The 16,372-nt window shown below is 42.1% G+C and overlaps 1 protein-coding gene across 1 annotated transcript in view; it reads right to left on the bottom strand.

Annotated features, from left to right (window-relative positions):
- Positions 1-1,651: 1,651 nt before the first annotated feature.
- Positions 1,652-16,372, bottom strand: part of CUNH12orf42 (chromosome unknown C12orf42 homolog) — a 124,470-nt gene continuing 109,749 nt past the window's right edge. Inside the window, exon 2 of the mRNA XM_040233919.1 lies at positions 1,652-1,956. Coding sequence (XP_040089853.1) covers positions 1,652-1,956 — 305 coding nt within the window. The remainder of the gene's footprint in view (positions 1,957-16,372) is intronic.

The raw sequence follows: 16,372 nt of genomic DNA, 5'->3' as shown, positions 1-16,372 counted from the left end.
AAATAAAGTAAAAAAAAAAAAATCCCTTAAGTCAAATCACATACCCCTGAAAAAATAAAAGCAAGCTGTAACCCAAAACCTTAGCAACAATGATTTTATACTATAGGACCTTGTTCTAGTCCTCAGTTACACTCCAATGCAAATACACGTTATTTATTTCTTAAAATTGATTCGTACTCAATTACAATTGTTCAAATCAACATTATTTTCAGAAAAAATGACAGTAAGAAAGATTTAACTATGCTTACCTTGGGCCATTTTTGTCTAAGTTCTAGTGCCTCTCAGAAAGACCTGAACACCCGTACCCCATAACTATGACAGTCAAAATTGCAAATGTTCTTTACCATCACTATCTAAACTATGGTCATAGTTAGGCCAACTAAACTCCCAACCATATGCATCCAAAATGAGGTAAATTAAGACAGCTCATTACATTTCCTCCAAGGAAGAACGGGTTTCTCGAAGTATTTATGAAGGACTGCTCTCTTTAGCTTTGATCCTCATTTTTTTTTAAAGAAGCCCTTACTTTGACCTCTACTAGTTTACATGGATTCTAGTATATTTAGAATAGAGTTTTGAGTCATGTTATCTCAAATGCATTCCACAAGACACTAGTGTCCAAGGTATTTATAGGCATTATATTTAAAAAAAAAATACACACCACATCAGAGTTCCCTGATCACAAAAATGTAGACATACTACATATAGTATACATATGGTAGTATATATGCTTTATATATATTTTATATATATTGAACTGAAGGGGAAAATGCAGTAGGATTTTACAGCCTCCATGTATCAAATTCTATAAATCCAAATTTGTGGAAAAATTGCAAGAACCTGCAATTCAAACTGCGTGTGAATGTCGTGGTAATATTGATTTGTGTTTCACTCTGTGAAATAAACAGTACATTAAAAAGAGAAAAAACTAAACTCATAGAATCATTTGCTAAATTAGTTTCTGCATTGCCTCACAGTGAAAAGCTGCTATGTTTAACTGACCTTAAACCAAAATCGAAAACACTGCCTAAAACCACAAGTTGATATAAACGTTCCCTAAGTGTCTCTTCTGCATTAACCTTAGTTCCACGTGTTTCAGGGGCCTCCAAAGAGGTTCTAGCTGCAGGTTTCTGACAGAAAAACCTTAATATAGCCTGAAGAATTCCCCTAGGCACATGGAGAGTAATCCATGTTAAAATTTCATGTTAACTATTAAATTACAGACATTCAATTATGTTTTTCCAAACCTCTGTTTAGAGATTCAAAAGGCCCTTAGAAAACATCCTTAAACTGAAGCCCAAGTTGGCAAGTGAAACCGTTTACCTGCGAGAGCAGAACAAAGCGGGGTCGGGCCCATCCCTGCGGCACACGGTGAAGCGGCACGCGATGTACCCCATCCCCATTGTGAGGGGCAAATTCTTTGTGACACTGGGAGACACCGCAGAACAAAAATACTATTAGAAATGCTTCAAAAGGAACATTTTTGGGCTGCGATAGAGACTTTTGACATTATTTATTAGGTTCAAAACGGTCTCTGTGAAGCCTGACAATGGTTCTGTGGAAACCAGTACATCTGAGGCCCTTTCTGTTGTTCTGGGCAGGCATTGATTTGAAGATAGGCAGCACTCACCGAACAATTCCCTCGCAGCGGTCAGTGTAAGTGAGCATTCACCCCCGGCCTAGGAGGGGCCTGTGAACAAACCGTATGGAAACGCGGGGGTGGGCGGGAGTGGGGAGAGCAGCAAACCTTGATTAACCTCTTGGAGAGGAGACGGGTAGGAGTACTGGCAAATCCAGGAAGGGGCGCTCCTGCCAGACTACTGTGGAGGGAGGCGTCTGCCCCGGGCCCATTTTCCTCGGGGGAATGAGGATGCTTGGGGAGCATCTTTGGTGCCATGGCAACTGTGCCTATTCGGACTGGATTTCCGGGCGCGCCTGGGAGCCGGCTTAGGGAATCTAGGCTTGCGGGTCGGTGCACCTACTAGGGCTGCTGTCTTCTCCACCAGCTCCAGTTCTGAGGAACTCCAGGAGACCCTGGGCGATGCAAAGGGGGTCTGGCTTCTCCGGAAGAGACCAATGGCAGTATAAGGCCTCAGAATAAGACCTGGAAGGCAAGGAAGAGCCAAGGTGGCGCTCAAGTGTGAGGAATTTACACCGACCGCCCCTCCGCCCCCGCTAAAACTTAAAAAAAAAGAAGAAAACTCTCCTGATAACTGGATGTTTCAGAAATCCACGACGTTTGTATCAAGCTGAGAGAAAAAAAATTAAATCCCCTGACATTATGCTCATGTGCTTCCCATGTTTCTTTAAGAAAATAAAGTGCTATCTATTCCTTTCCTGGAGAAGGCAATGGCACCCCACTCCAGTACTCCTGCCTGGAAAATTCCATGGACAGAGGAGCCTGGTAGGCTGCAGTTCATGGGGTCGCTGAGGGTCGGACACGACTGAGCGACTTCACTTTGACTTTTCACTTTCACGCATTGGAGAAGGAAATGGCAACCCAGTGTTCTTGCCTGGAGAATCCCAGGGACGGGGGAGCCTGGTGGGCCGCCGTCTCTGGGGTCACAGAGAGTCGGACACGACTGAAGCGACTTAGCAGCAGCATTCCTTTCCTATTATTTGAAAGAACCTCCTCCTCCCAAAACAATTTTTACAGAATCCTCCTAAAACTTTTAATTTCAAGGAAAACAATTCAAAACTTCTAAAGAGAGGGAAGAATGAGTGACTAAAATAAAGCCTCATATTTGAAATTTGGGGAAAGGTTTTGAATAGAAATTATTCTGGAGTTAGAGATCATGGAAAAACAAGCAATTTTACAGCCCATTTAGACTATGACTGACAATTTAAAATCCAAGAGGCAATCATTTCATGAGTTTTATTAGAAATGTCAAACCATGTGAAAATTAAAACTGTGTTTTAATCTGATGTTGGCTCTACACAATACATACATATACACTAATAATAGATTTGATTTTTTCTTTATTTAAACAATATATATGTATATATCACATGCATTTGTATGTAGATATATATATATATGTCAAATCAATATATGTCATACATATAAAAACATTTTTGGGGGACTTTCCTGGCAGTACAGTGGTTAAGATTCCCCATTTCAACTGCAGGGGGCACAGGTTCAATCCCTGGTCGGGGAACTAACATCCCATGTAACAAGGGCAAAAAATCATTTTTATGTAAGAAATCCTGTCCATTGACCTATGCAAATTAAAATCTAATTCTTCAGTAGTGTATTAGGATAACTTACATGCTTTAAATTGCTTTTTATGAGCTTTTAAAGGACTTTGAATAGAATGCAGATGGCTCAATTATTTGGAACAACCCAAGACATCACCAGATGGCCAACACCGAAATCAGACTGATTATATTCTTTGCAGCCAAAGATGGAGAAGCTCTATACAGTCAGCAAAAACAAGACCGGAGGCTGACAGTGGCTCAGATCATGAAATCCTTATTGCCAAATTCAGACTTAAATTGAAGAAAGTGGAGAAAACCATTAGACCATTCAGGTATGACCTAAATCAAATCCCTTATGATTATACAGTGGAAGTGAGAAATAGATTTAAGGGCCTAGATCTGATAGACAGAGTGGCTGATAAACTATGGACAGAGGTTCATGACATTGTACAGGAGACAGGGATCAAGACCATCCCCAAGAAAAAGAAATGCAAAAAGGCAAAATAGCTATCTGAGGAGGCCTTACAAATAGCTGTGGAAAGAAGAGAAGTGAAAAGCAAAGGAGAAAAGGAAAGATATAAGCATCTGAATGTAGAGTTCCAAAGAATAGCAATGAGAGATAAGAAAGCCTTCCTCAGCAATCAATGCAAAGAAATAGAGGAAAACAATAGAATGGGAAAGACTAGAGAGCTCTTCAAGAAAACTAGAGATACCAGGGGAAATTTCATGCAAAGATGGGCTCAATAAAGGACAGAAATGGTATGGACCTAACAGAAGCAGAAGATATTAAGAAGAGGTGGCAAGAATACACAGAACTGTATAAAAAAGATCTTCATGACCCAGATAACCACGATGGTGTGATCATTCACCTAGAGCCAGACATCCTGGAATGTGAAGTCAACTGGGCCTTAGGAAGCATCACTGCAAGCAAAGCCAGTGGAGGTGATGGAATTCCAGTGGAACTATTTCAAATCCTAAAAGATGATGCTGTGAAAGTGCTGCACTCAATATAGAAAACTGGAAAACTTGGAAAATTTGGAAAACTCAACAGTGGCCACAGGACTGGAAAAGGTCCGTGTTCATTCCAATCCCAAAGAAAGGCAATGCCAAAGAATGCTCAAACTACTGCACAATTGTACTCATCTCACATGCTAGTAAAGTAATGCTAAAAATTCTCTAAGCCAGCCTTCAGCAATATGTGAACTGTGAACTTCCAGATGTTCAAGCTGGTTTTAGAAAAGGCAGAGGAACTAAAGATCAAATTGCCAACATCTGCTGGATCATCAGAAAACCAAGAGAGTTCCAGAAAGCATCTATTTCTGCTTTATTGACTATGCCAAAGCCTTTGACTGTGTGGATCACAATAAACTGTGGAAAATGCTGAAAGAGATGAGAATACCAGACCACCTGACCTGCCTCTTGAGAAACCTGTATGCAGGTCAGGAAGCAACAGTTAGAACTGGACATGGAACAACAGACTGGTTCCAAATAGGAAAAGGAGTACATCAAGGCTGTATATTGTCACCCTGCTTATTTAACTTATATGGAGAGTACATCATGAGAAATGCTGGGCTGGAAGAAGCACAAGCTGGAGTCAAGATTGCTGGGAGAAATACCAATAACCTCAGATATGCAGATGACACCAGCCTTCTGGCAGAAAGTAAAGAAGAACTAAAGAGCCTCTTAATGAAAGTGAAAGAGGAGAGTGAAAGAGTTGGCTTAAAGCTCAACATTCAGAAAACGAAGATCATGCATCCGGCCCCATCACTTCATGGGAAATAGATGGAGAAACAGTGGAAACAGTGTCAGACTTTATTTTGGGGGGCTCCAAAATCACTGCTGTTGGTGATTGCAGCCATGAAATAAAAAGACGTTTACTCCTTGGAAGGAAAGTTATGACCAACCTAGACAGCATATTTAAAAGCAAAGACATTACTTTGTCAACAAAGGCCCATCTAGTCAAGACTATGGTTTTTCCAATAGTTATGTGTGGATGTGAGTGCTGAACTATAAAGCAAGCTGAGTGTTGGAGAAATGATGCTTTTAAACTGTGGTGTTGGAGAAGACTCTTGAGAGTCCCTTGGACTGCAAGGAGATCCAACCAGTTCATCCTAAAGGAGATCAGTCTTGCGTGTTCATTGGAGGGACAGATATAGTAGCTGAAACTCCAATACTTTGGCCATCTGATGGGAAGAGCTGACTCACTGGAAAAGACCCTGATGCTGGGAAAGATTGAGGGCAGGAGGAGACGGGGACAACAGAGGAGGAGATGGTAGAATGGCATCACCAACTCAATGGACATGGGTTCTGGTGAACTTTGGGAGTTCAATCTCTCAGTCGTGTCCAACTCTTTGTGACCCCATGAACTGCAGCACACCAGGCCTCCCTGTCCTCCACTCTCTCCCAGAGTTTGATCATATTCATGTCCATTGAGTTGGTGATGATATCTAACCATCCTATCCTCTGCTGTCCCCTTCTTCTCCTGCCCTCAAGCTTTCCCAGCATCAGGGTCTTTTCCCATGAGTCGGTTCTTTGCATCAGGTGGCCAAAGTATTGGAGCTTCAGCTTTAACATCAATCCTTCCAATGAATATTCAGGGTTGATTTCCTTTAGGATTGACTGGTTTGATCTCCTTGCAGTCCAAGGCACTCCAAAGAGTCTTCTCTAGCACCACATTTCAAAAGCATCAGTTCTTCAGCGCTCAACCTTCTTTGCGGTGCTCAGTACCCAAGTGCTATTAGTGTCGTGTTTAGAATCTTAAAATAGGAGTGCTCTGACCTGGAGTCAGAATGGAGGCTTGAATCCTGGCTCCTCCCTCCCTAAAATAACAGAATCTCTATAAGCCTCTAGTTCCTCATCTAAGCCATGGGGAGATAACAGTTCTTTTCTCAGAAGGTACCCATATGGACCATAATTGCAGATGCATATTCAGATTTTATTATATTGCCTTATACATAAGGCTGAAAGTGTATTAACTAGCCAGCATCCTCAACATCCCATCATCAAGCCCATCCCCCCAGAAAAGAAGAATCTCTGACTCAACATCTTTGGTGGAAGTCTCCCAGCACCAACCTTACAATTTACAGCCCAGGAAGGACATTATCCTCTAGTTCAAGGAAGGCTCTCAAAATCTCTCTTTCTTCTATTGGTCAATTCCAACAAACTGTACAAATATTTGCATCAAAATTAACCCATGCTGCTGCTGCTGCTAAGCCGCTTCAGTCGTGTCTGACTCTGTGCGACCCCATAGATGGCAGCCCACCAGGCTTCCCTGTCCCTGGGCTTCTCCAGGCAAGAACACTGGAGTGGATTGCCATTTCCTTCTCCAAATCAACCCATAAAGTTACCTAAAAAATAGTATGGCCATCATCAAAAAAAATCTACAAACAATAAATGCTAGAGAGAGTGTGGAGAAAAGGGAACACTCTTGCACTGTTGGAGGAAATATAAATTGATATTTAGCCATTATGGAGAATAGTATGAAAGCTTCTCAAAAAAAAAAAAAAAACTAGATATAGAACTACCATATGACCCAAGAGTCCCACTCCTGGGCATATACCCTGAGAAAACCATAATTCAAAACAACACATGCATCCCAATGTTCATTGCAGCACTCTTTGCAATATCCAGGACATGGAAGCAATATAAATGTCCATCGACAGATGAATGGATAAAGAAGATGTGGGACATACATACAATGGAATATTACTCAGCCATAAAAAGGAATGAAATTGGGTCATTTGTAGAGATGTAGATCGACCTAGAGTCTGTCATACAGAGTGAAGTAAGTCAGAAAGAGAAAAACAAATGTCTAATGTTAATGCATAAATGTGGAATCTACAAAAACTGTATGGATGAACCTATTTGCAGAGCAGGAATAGAGATACAGATGTAAAGAACACAGTCGGGGGAGAGCAGGGTGGGATGAATCAAGAGATTAGGACTGACATATATACACTACCATGTGTAAAACAGATAGCTAGCGGGAACCTGCTGCATAACTGAGCTCAGCTTGGTGCTCTGTGATGACCTAGAGGGATGCCATGCTGGGGAAGTCCAAGAGGGAGGGGATATATGTATATTTATAGCTGATTCACTTTGTTGTATGGCAGAAACTAGCACATTATAAAACCATAAAGGAGCTACATAAAATGAGACTAATCCTTATTCTACATGACACTTTTTAGAATATTTGGAGGTACACGTTGTTTCCTTACATTTCCTCTCCTGCAGTCAGAACACCACCACTATCCTCACAACCACCATTTAGTCAGCCCTGCTGTGTTCAGGGAATTTTATATCAACAACATCTCATCAAGGCAGTGATTGTCAGTTTGCAGAAAATACCAGGCTCAAAGAACATTTATGGGACTTGATAATGGCTAAAGAACTGAAACTGGAGACAGCAGAAATTTGTGGTCAAGTCTTTCTGGTTCTGAACTCAGGTTTCCATGATTTCAAAGCTTATTCTTTCTGGTCCATCTTCATTCAGCCTATTATGCAGTTTTATAGTTAATTTTTATATACATTAACTTGTGCTATGAATTTACACCTTCTTTATCTGTTTGTATATGCATGCTAAGTCACTTCAGTCATGTCTGACTCTTTGTGACCCCATGGACTGTAGCCCGCCAGGCTCCTCTGTCCATGGGATTCTCCAGGCAAGAATACTGGAGTGGGTTGCCATGCCCTTCTCCAGGGGTTCTTCCCGAACCAGGGATCAAACCTGCATCTCTTATGACTCCTGCATTGGCAGGCAGGTTCTCTATCACTAGTACCACCTCCTTATCTGTAAACTGGGGATAATAACATTAACTGCCCAGGAGAGTTATATGAGGATTTCATAAAATAATGTGAAATGCTCAGCACAGTATCTGGCATTTGGTGACAGGCTAGGTTGCTGATGATGACAATTGCCCTCATCACCATTATCAGGTACAATAACTGAATCATCAAACATGTGTCATTAGCTCACACCTGTTCTCTCCTCCAATATAATATGTGGCAACAAGTGGATTTCCATGAAAACTTGGCAACTACCGTTTTTATAGAATGTTTTAGAGCAGTATCTCGGAGAAGGCAATGGCACCCCACTCCAGTACTCTTGCCTGGAAAATCCCATGGACGGAGGAGCCTGGTAGGCTGCAGTCCATGGGGTCGCTAAGAGTCGGACACGACTGAGCAACTGCACTTTCACTTTTCACTTTCATGCATTGGAGAAGGAAATGGCAACCCACTCCAGTGTTCTTGCCTGGAGAATCCCAGGGACAGGGGAGCCTGGTGGGCTGCCGTTTATGGGGTCGCACAGAGTCAGACATGACTGAAGTGACTTAGCAGCAGCAGTGGCAGCAGCAGCAGAACAGTATCTGCCACTGAGTCAAATAATTTTGCTTGTTTCTATTGAAGTTAAAAGCAAAATATGGCCAAATGAAAAGAAGTAAAACACAGAAACCACGAACTGATACTCAACCAATGGGACAGAATCTCCCTTGGAACTGCAAGAGGGCAGGTTCTGAAGTCTCATTGGCCCCTGGATGTGTGTCCCTATAGACTCCAGGTACATAGGATTTACCAAGTGGGCCTGAACACACGTTTTTGTCATTCACTGTTCTAGAAATAAACTACCCCAGGTCTGTTTGGGTGTCCCTCTGGCTCCCATGTTCATGTTTTGCCTGACAGTGAAGATGAGTGGGTCTCTTCCCACTCGCTGGGTGGTGTTGGGGAGGGACTCACTTCTCCATGGCTTTCTTCTTTGCAAGAAGCTATGCTGGCAGCAGGAGGCCCAGGGGGTGCTGGTGAATGTAGAGCAGTCCTCTATATGCCATTGGAGACTGAATCCTTTCTCTAAATACTATAAAAGGTAAACTATTTTGAAGGAATACACTTCGATACCACCTACTAAATTAATGGCAGGAAGGGTGAAATCAAGTCATGGATGGATTTTGTTTGTTTCATGTTTCTCTCCTGAGCAAACAAATGACAAAGAAGCCGAGGATCCAGGTGGCCAAGCAAAAGAAGAGGAGAGAAAACACGTGGACTGGAAGAAAAGACATGGACCGTGCTTTTACGGAGGTCAAGCTATGCTGCAGGTGCTGAATGAGAGCCTGGGCACGCTGGTCATTTAGCCTCATCAGAACATCATCTAACAAACAGAATCATTGGCTCTGTTTTTTTCAGGTCAGAAAGCTAGTTTGAAGCTTATGGGTTTAGTTGAGTGCCGGGGGCCAGTGTGAGGAACTCCGCCCATGGCAAAGGTCATGAGGAAGGAAGCTTGGCATATGCAAAGGCGTGATCAAGCCTCAGGAAACCCCCTGTTCCCGAACATCTACCCCCAAAACCAGAGTACTTTACGGGGGGCTCTCCCCCATAACCATTTCTCTCAGAGAAGGAGTTAACTTGAAGCTCCAAGTTAATAAAAATTCCTGGGCATGACAAGAGTGTTTCAACTTACGAACTCTGAAGGTTCTCTGGCCTGCCTGATCAGGTTCGTCCGGCCACATATGGTTGTTTACAGCCTCCCAACTGTGAGAGGCACGGGATGTTTTAAAACTTTCTAAATACAGACTCTTTTGAGAAGTTAGAAGATCATTAGTATAGTATTAGTGGGTTGATTAGGAATTATATTGGTGAAGGGTTTTCTCATTTGTCTGCCAATAATTACTGCTAATTCCCTGCCCTGGGTGTGACAAGGGTGTCTCAGGTCAAACCTCTCTGCTGACAGACTAGCTTGTGTGACAACCTCTCAACCATAAACAGCACAGAGTTTGGAGTATTAGCATAGGGCTTTTTTCATTGATGAGTCAATGATTGCCACCAGGCCTCCATATCCTTAGGCACCTGGGAATATATTAATCAATGTATTTGGAATATAGAAAAGGAAATACAGTAGTTTTTTGATGTTAGCAATACTAGACTTTTTGAGTTAATGAATTTTCTTATTTGTTATAAACCACTGTACTTTGTTATAAATCACTATGCTATGTAAAAATGTAACTTTATCACTATCTTAAGACAAAATAGATCTTAAGGGGAACATTGGTGCAGGGTTTACATTTATTGAGCCAATATTTGCTGCTAAATCTCCATATTCCTGCCCTTATAATGAATATAACTAGCATATAGGAGAAATAAGTATTAACCTTTAAGATTAATCATATTAAACCTTAGATTAAGTAAATTCTTTTCTTGATTGTAACTCACTACACCCTCACCCTATAGGAATGCAACTTTATTTGGAGGGTGGCGCCTGATTTAAGAAAAAATCACCCCTGGAAAAATAAGTTTTCTGGTTAACTGACCAGTATCAGAAAGGGCCATAAAATGTCAGCAGACTTCATGGCTAGAAGATGATGTAAAAACCCATAAGTCCTTTGTATAATTTTATATGAAGCACCTGATTGTGACCAGGGTCAGGTCTGCTGACCCCCGCGTGACTCTGTATTCATCTCTATGTATAACAAAAAGGTATATAAACAAACCTGAAAAATAAAGAAATCGGATCCGTTTCTGGAAAGACTGATTCCCTCATGTCGTTTCTTTCTTGCTCCCCGCTTTCTTGGCTGAATTCCCATCTGAAATGTGGGTACTCACCAAGCCTGCTAATTCTGCCTGGGCTTCTGAGATCGGACCGGGGAGGCCTCAGTGCCTCCTCTCCTTCGGGAGAATGGAAAGACGCCTGTGGCCTACGTAGGTGGTGATTGGTATTCCATGTAAACCAGTTATTCAACCTCTTTTTCTCCATTAATTTTCCTACTACACTATCCATTTCTAATCTCTCTATATATCTGTAATTAAATAAGTTTTTTCCAGGACGCCGATTCCGTCCCCACCTTCGAATTACCCTGGATCCACCGGGGCTGGACCCCAGCAGTTGAGTCCCCCAAGAAGATATGTTGAGGTTTTAACCTTCTATATCAGTGAACATACATTATTTGTTAATAGGATCTTTGTAGATGCAGTCAAATCAGGATGAGGTTGCTGTGTTTTTGTGCTAAGTCTCTTCCGTCGTGTCTGACTCTGTGAATCTATGGACTGTAGCCTGCCAGGCTCCTCTATCTATGGAATTCTCCAGGCAAGAATACTGGAGTGGGTTGCCATACTGCCCTCCAGGGGCCTTCCCGACTACCTAATAATCAAACCAGCATCTCCTGTGTCTGCATTGCAGAGGGATTACCTGCTAAAGCATCAGCGAAATCCTGAGGTTGTTAGTGTTAAGACCTTAGTCCAATATGACTTGTGTCCTTATAAGAAGAAAAAACAGACACACAGGAAGAATGCCATGTGATGGCAGAGGCAGAGAGTGGAGTGACGTAGCTACAAGCCAAGGTAACCAAGGACTGCAGCATCCTCCAGAAACTAAGAGAAAGACATGAAATGGATTCTCCCCTAGAACCTCCAGAGGGGTCAAGCCTGATGACACCTGAATTTCCAACTTCTGCCTCCAGAACTGTGAGATAATAATTCTGTTTTAAGTCATCCAGTTTGGGGTTTTTGTTATGACAGTCCTTGGAAACTAATAAACCCACAAAGGGTCCAACTCACACGTGTTATCTAAGAATAATTATTAACAGCAGCCCTTTTCACTGAAAAAAAAAAATTGTTTAGATTTGGGGAATAGGAAAGAATAAAACCTAAGAGGTAAGGAAGTGTGGAGTGGAAAGAGGAATGAAGTGGATTTCTTCAGTCCTACTGTGTGGCAGAAACTCTGCCAGGATACAACTCCCTTTTGAGAAAAAAAAATTTTTTTTTTTTTTTAGATTTTATAATGTGGACCATTTTTAAAGTCTTTATTGAATTTGTTACAATATTGATTCTGCTTTATATTTTACTTTTTTTTTTTTTTTTTTTGGCCTTGAGACATGTGAGATTTTATTTCCCTGACCAGAGATCAAGGGGAAGGCGGAGTCTTAACCACTGGACCACCAGAGAATTCTCCCAGGGTGTACCAACTGTTAAAAAGACTTGCATTCCCTATGCTCAAGGTTCAATCAAGTGGCAAAGACACTCACCATGTTAGGTACCAGGACACACCATTCCTAAACCACAGCTTTGTCTTCAGTAGGGAATCAAAAGAAATGCCTCCAGAGGCACCACATATAATATTAGAAATGAGAGAAGAGGTCAAGTGGGAGCACCCTGGGAGTATATTCCATCAGAAGGGGCAGTCACTTCTCAGACCTTCTTTTATTGTCCTGAGGGAATGTGGGCCCAGTGAAGACAGATTTTTCTGGATTTCAGGAGAAGCAGACATATGGTTTTTATATATGTAAAAGCTTCTGATTTTTAAATATTGGTAACTCAATTTAGAAACATATATGGTTTGGATTCCATATAACACCTGCTCTTTGAATCATCACAGGCCACCAGTGTGCATCTTTGAGCTGCAGCCAGCCCTATAAAAGTCACACCATCATTTACCTCCTCTCATACCATCTTCATCTCAGAACATGATTTGTTAAATACTTGGCTTGGAGCCATGGGGATTTGTTTGCAAGCTCTGTGCCTAAGCAGGCTATAAAGTTCTAGAAGTCTCAACTTCCTCCAACGCTTTAGGAAGACCTAGCTTTTCATTTAAATCTTAACTGTCTCGTCCTTTTCAACATAAAGCCCAGAATTTGAAATGGTAAACAAATCTAATAGTCTTTTCCAAATGCAGAGAAACTTCTAGAATCTTTGAAAAGAGTAGCTATGGGACTCTTGATCCCAAAGGAAAATCTACAGCCTTGGAACCCACAGCATTTGATCTGCCCTCTCTTTTGTTCAAATATCAAGAACAGATTGGAAGGCCTGAAAGCACTTTAAGTACCCTCACACTCCAGAAGTTATGGGTTGAAAGAGAACTTAAAGGCCATCTGAGGCTGACCTTCACCATCCATCATCACCCACTTCTGTTTAAATACCATCAGGGCCCTCAGTCTCACTACCTCTGCATCAGAGATTTCACTGCTTATCATAAAAGCAAGTAAGTAACTTTGTATTTGCTACATAAAAAGGCACATTTAGATAGATAGATAGGAAAATAGGCAAGTTTTACATAGGGAATAATTATCAAAGTCAACTTATATGATGTTGAGACAGCTGGTGACTATGTTTGTTTAGTTATTCAACCAATATTCCTTGAACTCCTATGATATACTAAGGTACCACAACAAAGGCAAAATGTTACCCACATCAACAGAGTCCATCATTTTGAGGTTAAATTGATCAGCTGATTTTTTGCAAAATGGACTTCAGCACAGGAACTCAGACCCTCCCAGTTTCACCTGCGTGAATTTCAGGTTTCCTCTATGATACAACTGCCAGGTTGCCTGAATTGAATAGAAACACCAGTAGTTTGGGCTTCCCTTGTGGCTCAGCTGGTAAAGAATCTGTCCACAATTCAGGAGACCTGGGTTCAATCCCTGGGTTGGGAAAATCCTCTGGAGAAGGGAAAGGCTATCCACTTCAGTGTTCTGGCCTGAAGAATTCCATGGACAGAGATCGCAAAGAGTAAGACACGACTGAACCGCTTTCACTTTCACCAGCTCAGTTCTGTTCAGTCAGTCATGTCTGACTCTTTGTGACCCCATGAAGTGCAGCACGCTAGGCTTCCCTGTCCTTCACCAACCCCCAGAGCTTGCTCAAACACATGTCCATTGAGTCGGTGATGCGATCCAGCCATCTCATCCTCTGTCGTCCCCTTCTCCTCCCGCCTTCAATCTTTCCCAGCACCAGGGTCTTTTCCAATGAGTCAGTTCTTCACATCAGGTGGCCAAAGTATTAGATCTTCAGCTTCAGCATTAGTCCTTCCAATGAATATTCAGGGCTGATATCCTTTAAGATGAACTAGTTTGATCTCCTTGCAGTCCAAGGGACTCTCAAGAGTCTTCTCCAACACCACAGTTCAAAACCATCAATTCTTGGGTGCTCAGCTTTCTTTATGGTCCAACTTTCACATCCATACATGACTATTGGAAAAACCATAGCCTTGACTAGATGGACCTTTGTTGGCAAAGTAATGTCTCTGCTTTTTAATATGCTATCTAGGTTGGTCATAGCTTGTCTCCCAAGGAGCAAGCATCTTTTATTTCATGGCTACAGTCATCATCTGCAGTAGTTTTGGAGCCCAAAAAGATAAAGTCTCATGCTGTTTCCATTATTTCCCCATCAATTTGCCATGAAGTGATGGGAGTAGATGCCATGATCTCAGTTTTCTCTGAATGTTGAGTTTTAAACAAACTTTTTCACTCTCCTCTTTCACTTTCATCAAGAGGCTCTTTAGTTCTTCTTCACTTTCTGCCATAAAGGTGGTGTCATCTGCATATCTGAGGTTACTAATATTTCTCCAGGCCATCTTGATTCCAGGTTTCCAGGATTTCTCCTGGAAATCTTGATCTCACTAGTAGTCTGGGCATTGAACAACCAGAGAGTATTGATAGAAATGCAATGGCCTTTCTCAATTTCCAATGGCTGTGTCTTTATTTTTTTCAATTTTTCAAATCTCCCTACCAAGACAGTGGCAGAACTTGAGCCCAAATCCACTGCTCAGGATTGAAATCCCAGTGCTCTTTGTTACATTATTTGGCTCTTGAGTCTGCTTCAGTATTTTTCAATCTTAGCTGTTCATGCACCAATATCTGGCAGGCTCTGAAAAATACAAGCACATGGTCCCAGGGTCCCAGTCTTGTAGTTAGTAAGCCCCTTGGGGATTATGATGTGTAGAGCCACCAGTCTCAGTTATCAGAAGTGTCAGGTACTGTTACAAACTGTACACATCCCAAACAGTCACGAACAAGCTAGAGCCATGACCTCAGGGATGTCTCTCGCCTCCAAGCATTATCTCCCTGTGAACAGTCCTCATGACAGATACCAGAAGTATCTGCTACTTTACAGCTTAGATAGTCCTTATGCTATTTGCTTTCATACCAGTAATCACCCACTTGATTCAGACCACAACTCTTCAGTTTATTCACTCAGGAGGAACCTGAGGTTGAAGAGTAAGTATCTGTCTATATCATGAATCAAGCACCAGAGAAGCTGGGGTTGGGACACATGTCTTAGATTTTGAAGGAGTTTGTTTTTTTTTTTTTTCTACTGCCCCATTAATGCCAGTGGTGCGAAAAGAAACATGTGACTACCGTGAACTGGGCTTGATGAGGTGCTAAGTCACTCAGTTGTGTCCAACACTTTGTGACCCCATGGACCGTAGCCCGCCAGGCTCCTCCGTCCATGGGATTTCATAGGCAAGAATACTGGAGTACGTTGCCATGTCTTTTTCCAAAAGATCTTCCTGACCCAGGGATCAAACCTGCGTTTCCTGTATTGGCAGGTGGATTCTTTACCACAGACCCACCAAGGAAGCGGCTTAATGAAGGGAGGGATACATATGTCCGTGACAACAGCTTGCAAATAGTGAGCGCTAACCACCTCTCTGGACATGCCTTTGCCAGCAGTTGATGCAACCAGCATGTGACTTCTGTGCAAAAGAAGGCAGGGCACTTTAGGCTAAGTACTCTGCCTGAAGACCGGTGACTGAAATCAGGTCCCACAAAAGCCCACAGTCTAACCCAAACCTCTCCCCAGGCTCACTCACTGATGTAAAGACTCTACTTTTCTCAACTACTTGTTTTTGGGTGTTTCTCATCTTAAGAAATTCTTCCTGACATTCAAGTTTAGCAGGTTATTTCAATGAGTAGGCAACTCTGCCTCTTAAGCTGTAGCACAGGTGTTCCATCTGTTGCTATTTCTCTTGAAATAATATTGTGGCAGACAGGAGATTTCAACGCAAATAAGATAAACCTCAGAGCTGAGTGTTATTTTTTCACAGAAACAATTCATCTTTCTCTTGAGCTGCAAAATAGCTCACGATACATCATGACAGATGCAGATTTATTCATTTTCTATTCATTAGGAAAAGACAATTGTGGTAGCCCCCTGCACGCTGCGTCCCTCTGGGCTGCCACGGAGCAGGGTGGCATACTCCTCACACCTACTCCTGGCATTTCCCCCTCAACACAGAACTTCTAAGTCTTTGAGTCCTGGACCTATGTCTTTTGCTCTCTTGGGCTTCTAACTCCAGCATGTTATGAAGAGACTAGAGGCATTTGTCCTAGAAGGAGAAATAAAAATCCAGAGGAAATTCATTCCCTAAGCTCATCTTGCCCTGAACTGTATGCATAAATAGGGGCTGTGTGTG

Source organism: Oryx dammah, unplaced genomic scaffold (genome assembly GCF_014754425.2).
Source record: "Oryx dammah isolate SB20612 unplaced genomic scaffold, SCBI_Odam_1.1 HiC_scaffold_29, whole genome shotgun sequence".
NCBI classification, from domain to species: domain Eukaryota; kingdom Metazoa; phylum Chordata; class Mammalia; order Artiodactyla; family Bovidae; genus Oryx; species Oryx dammah.
Note: the sequence above shows the minus strand (reverse complement) of the source record. Positions and strands in the feature narration are given on the sequence as shown.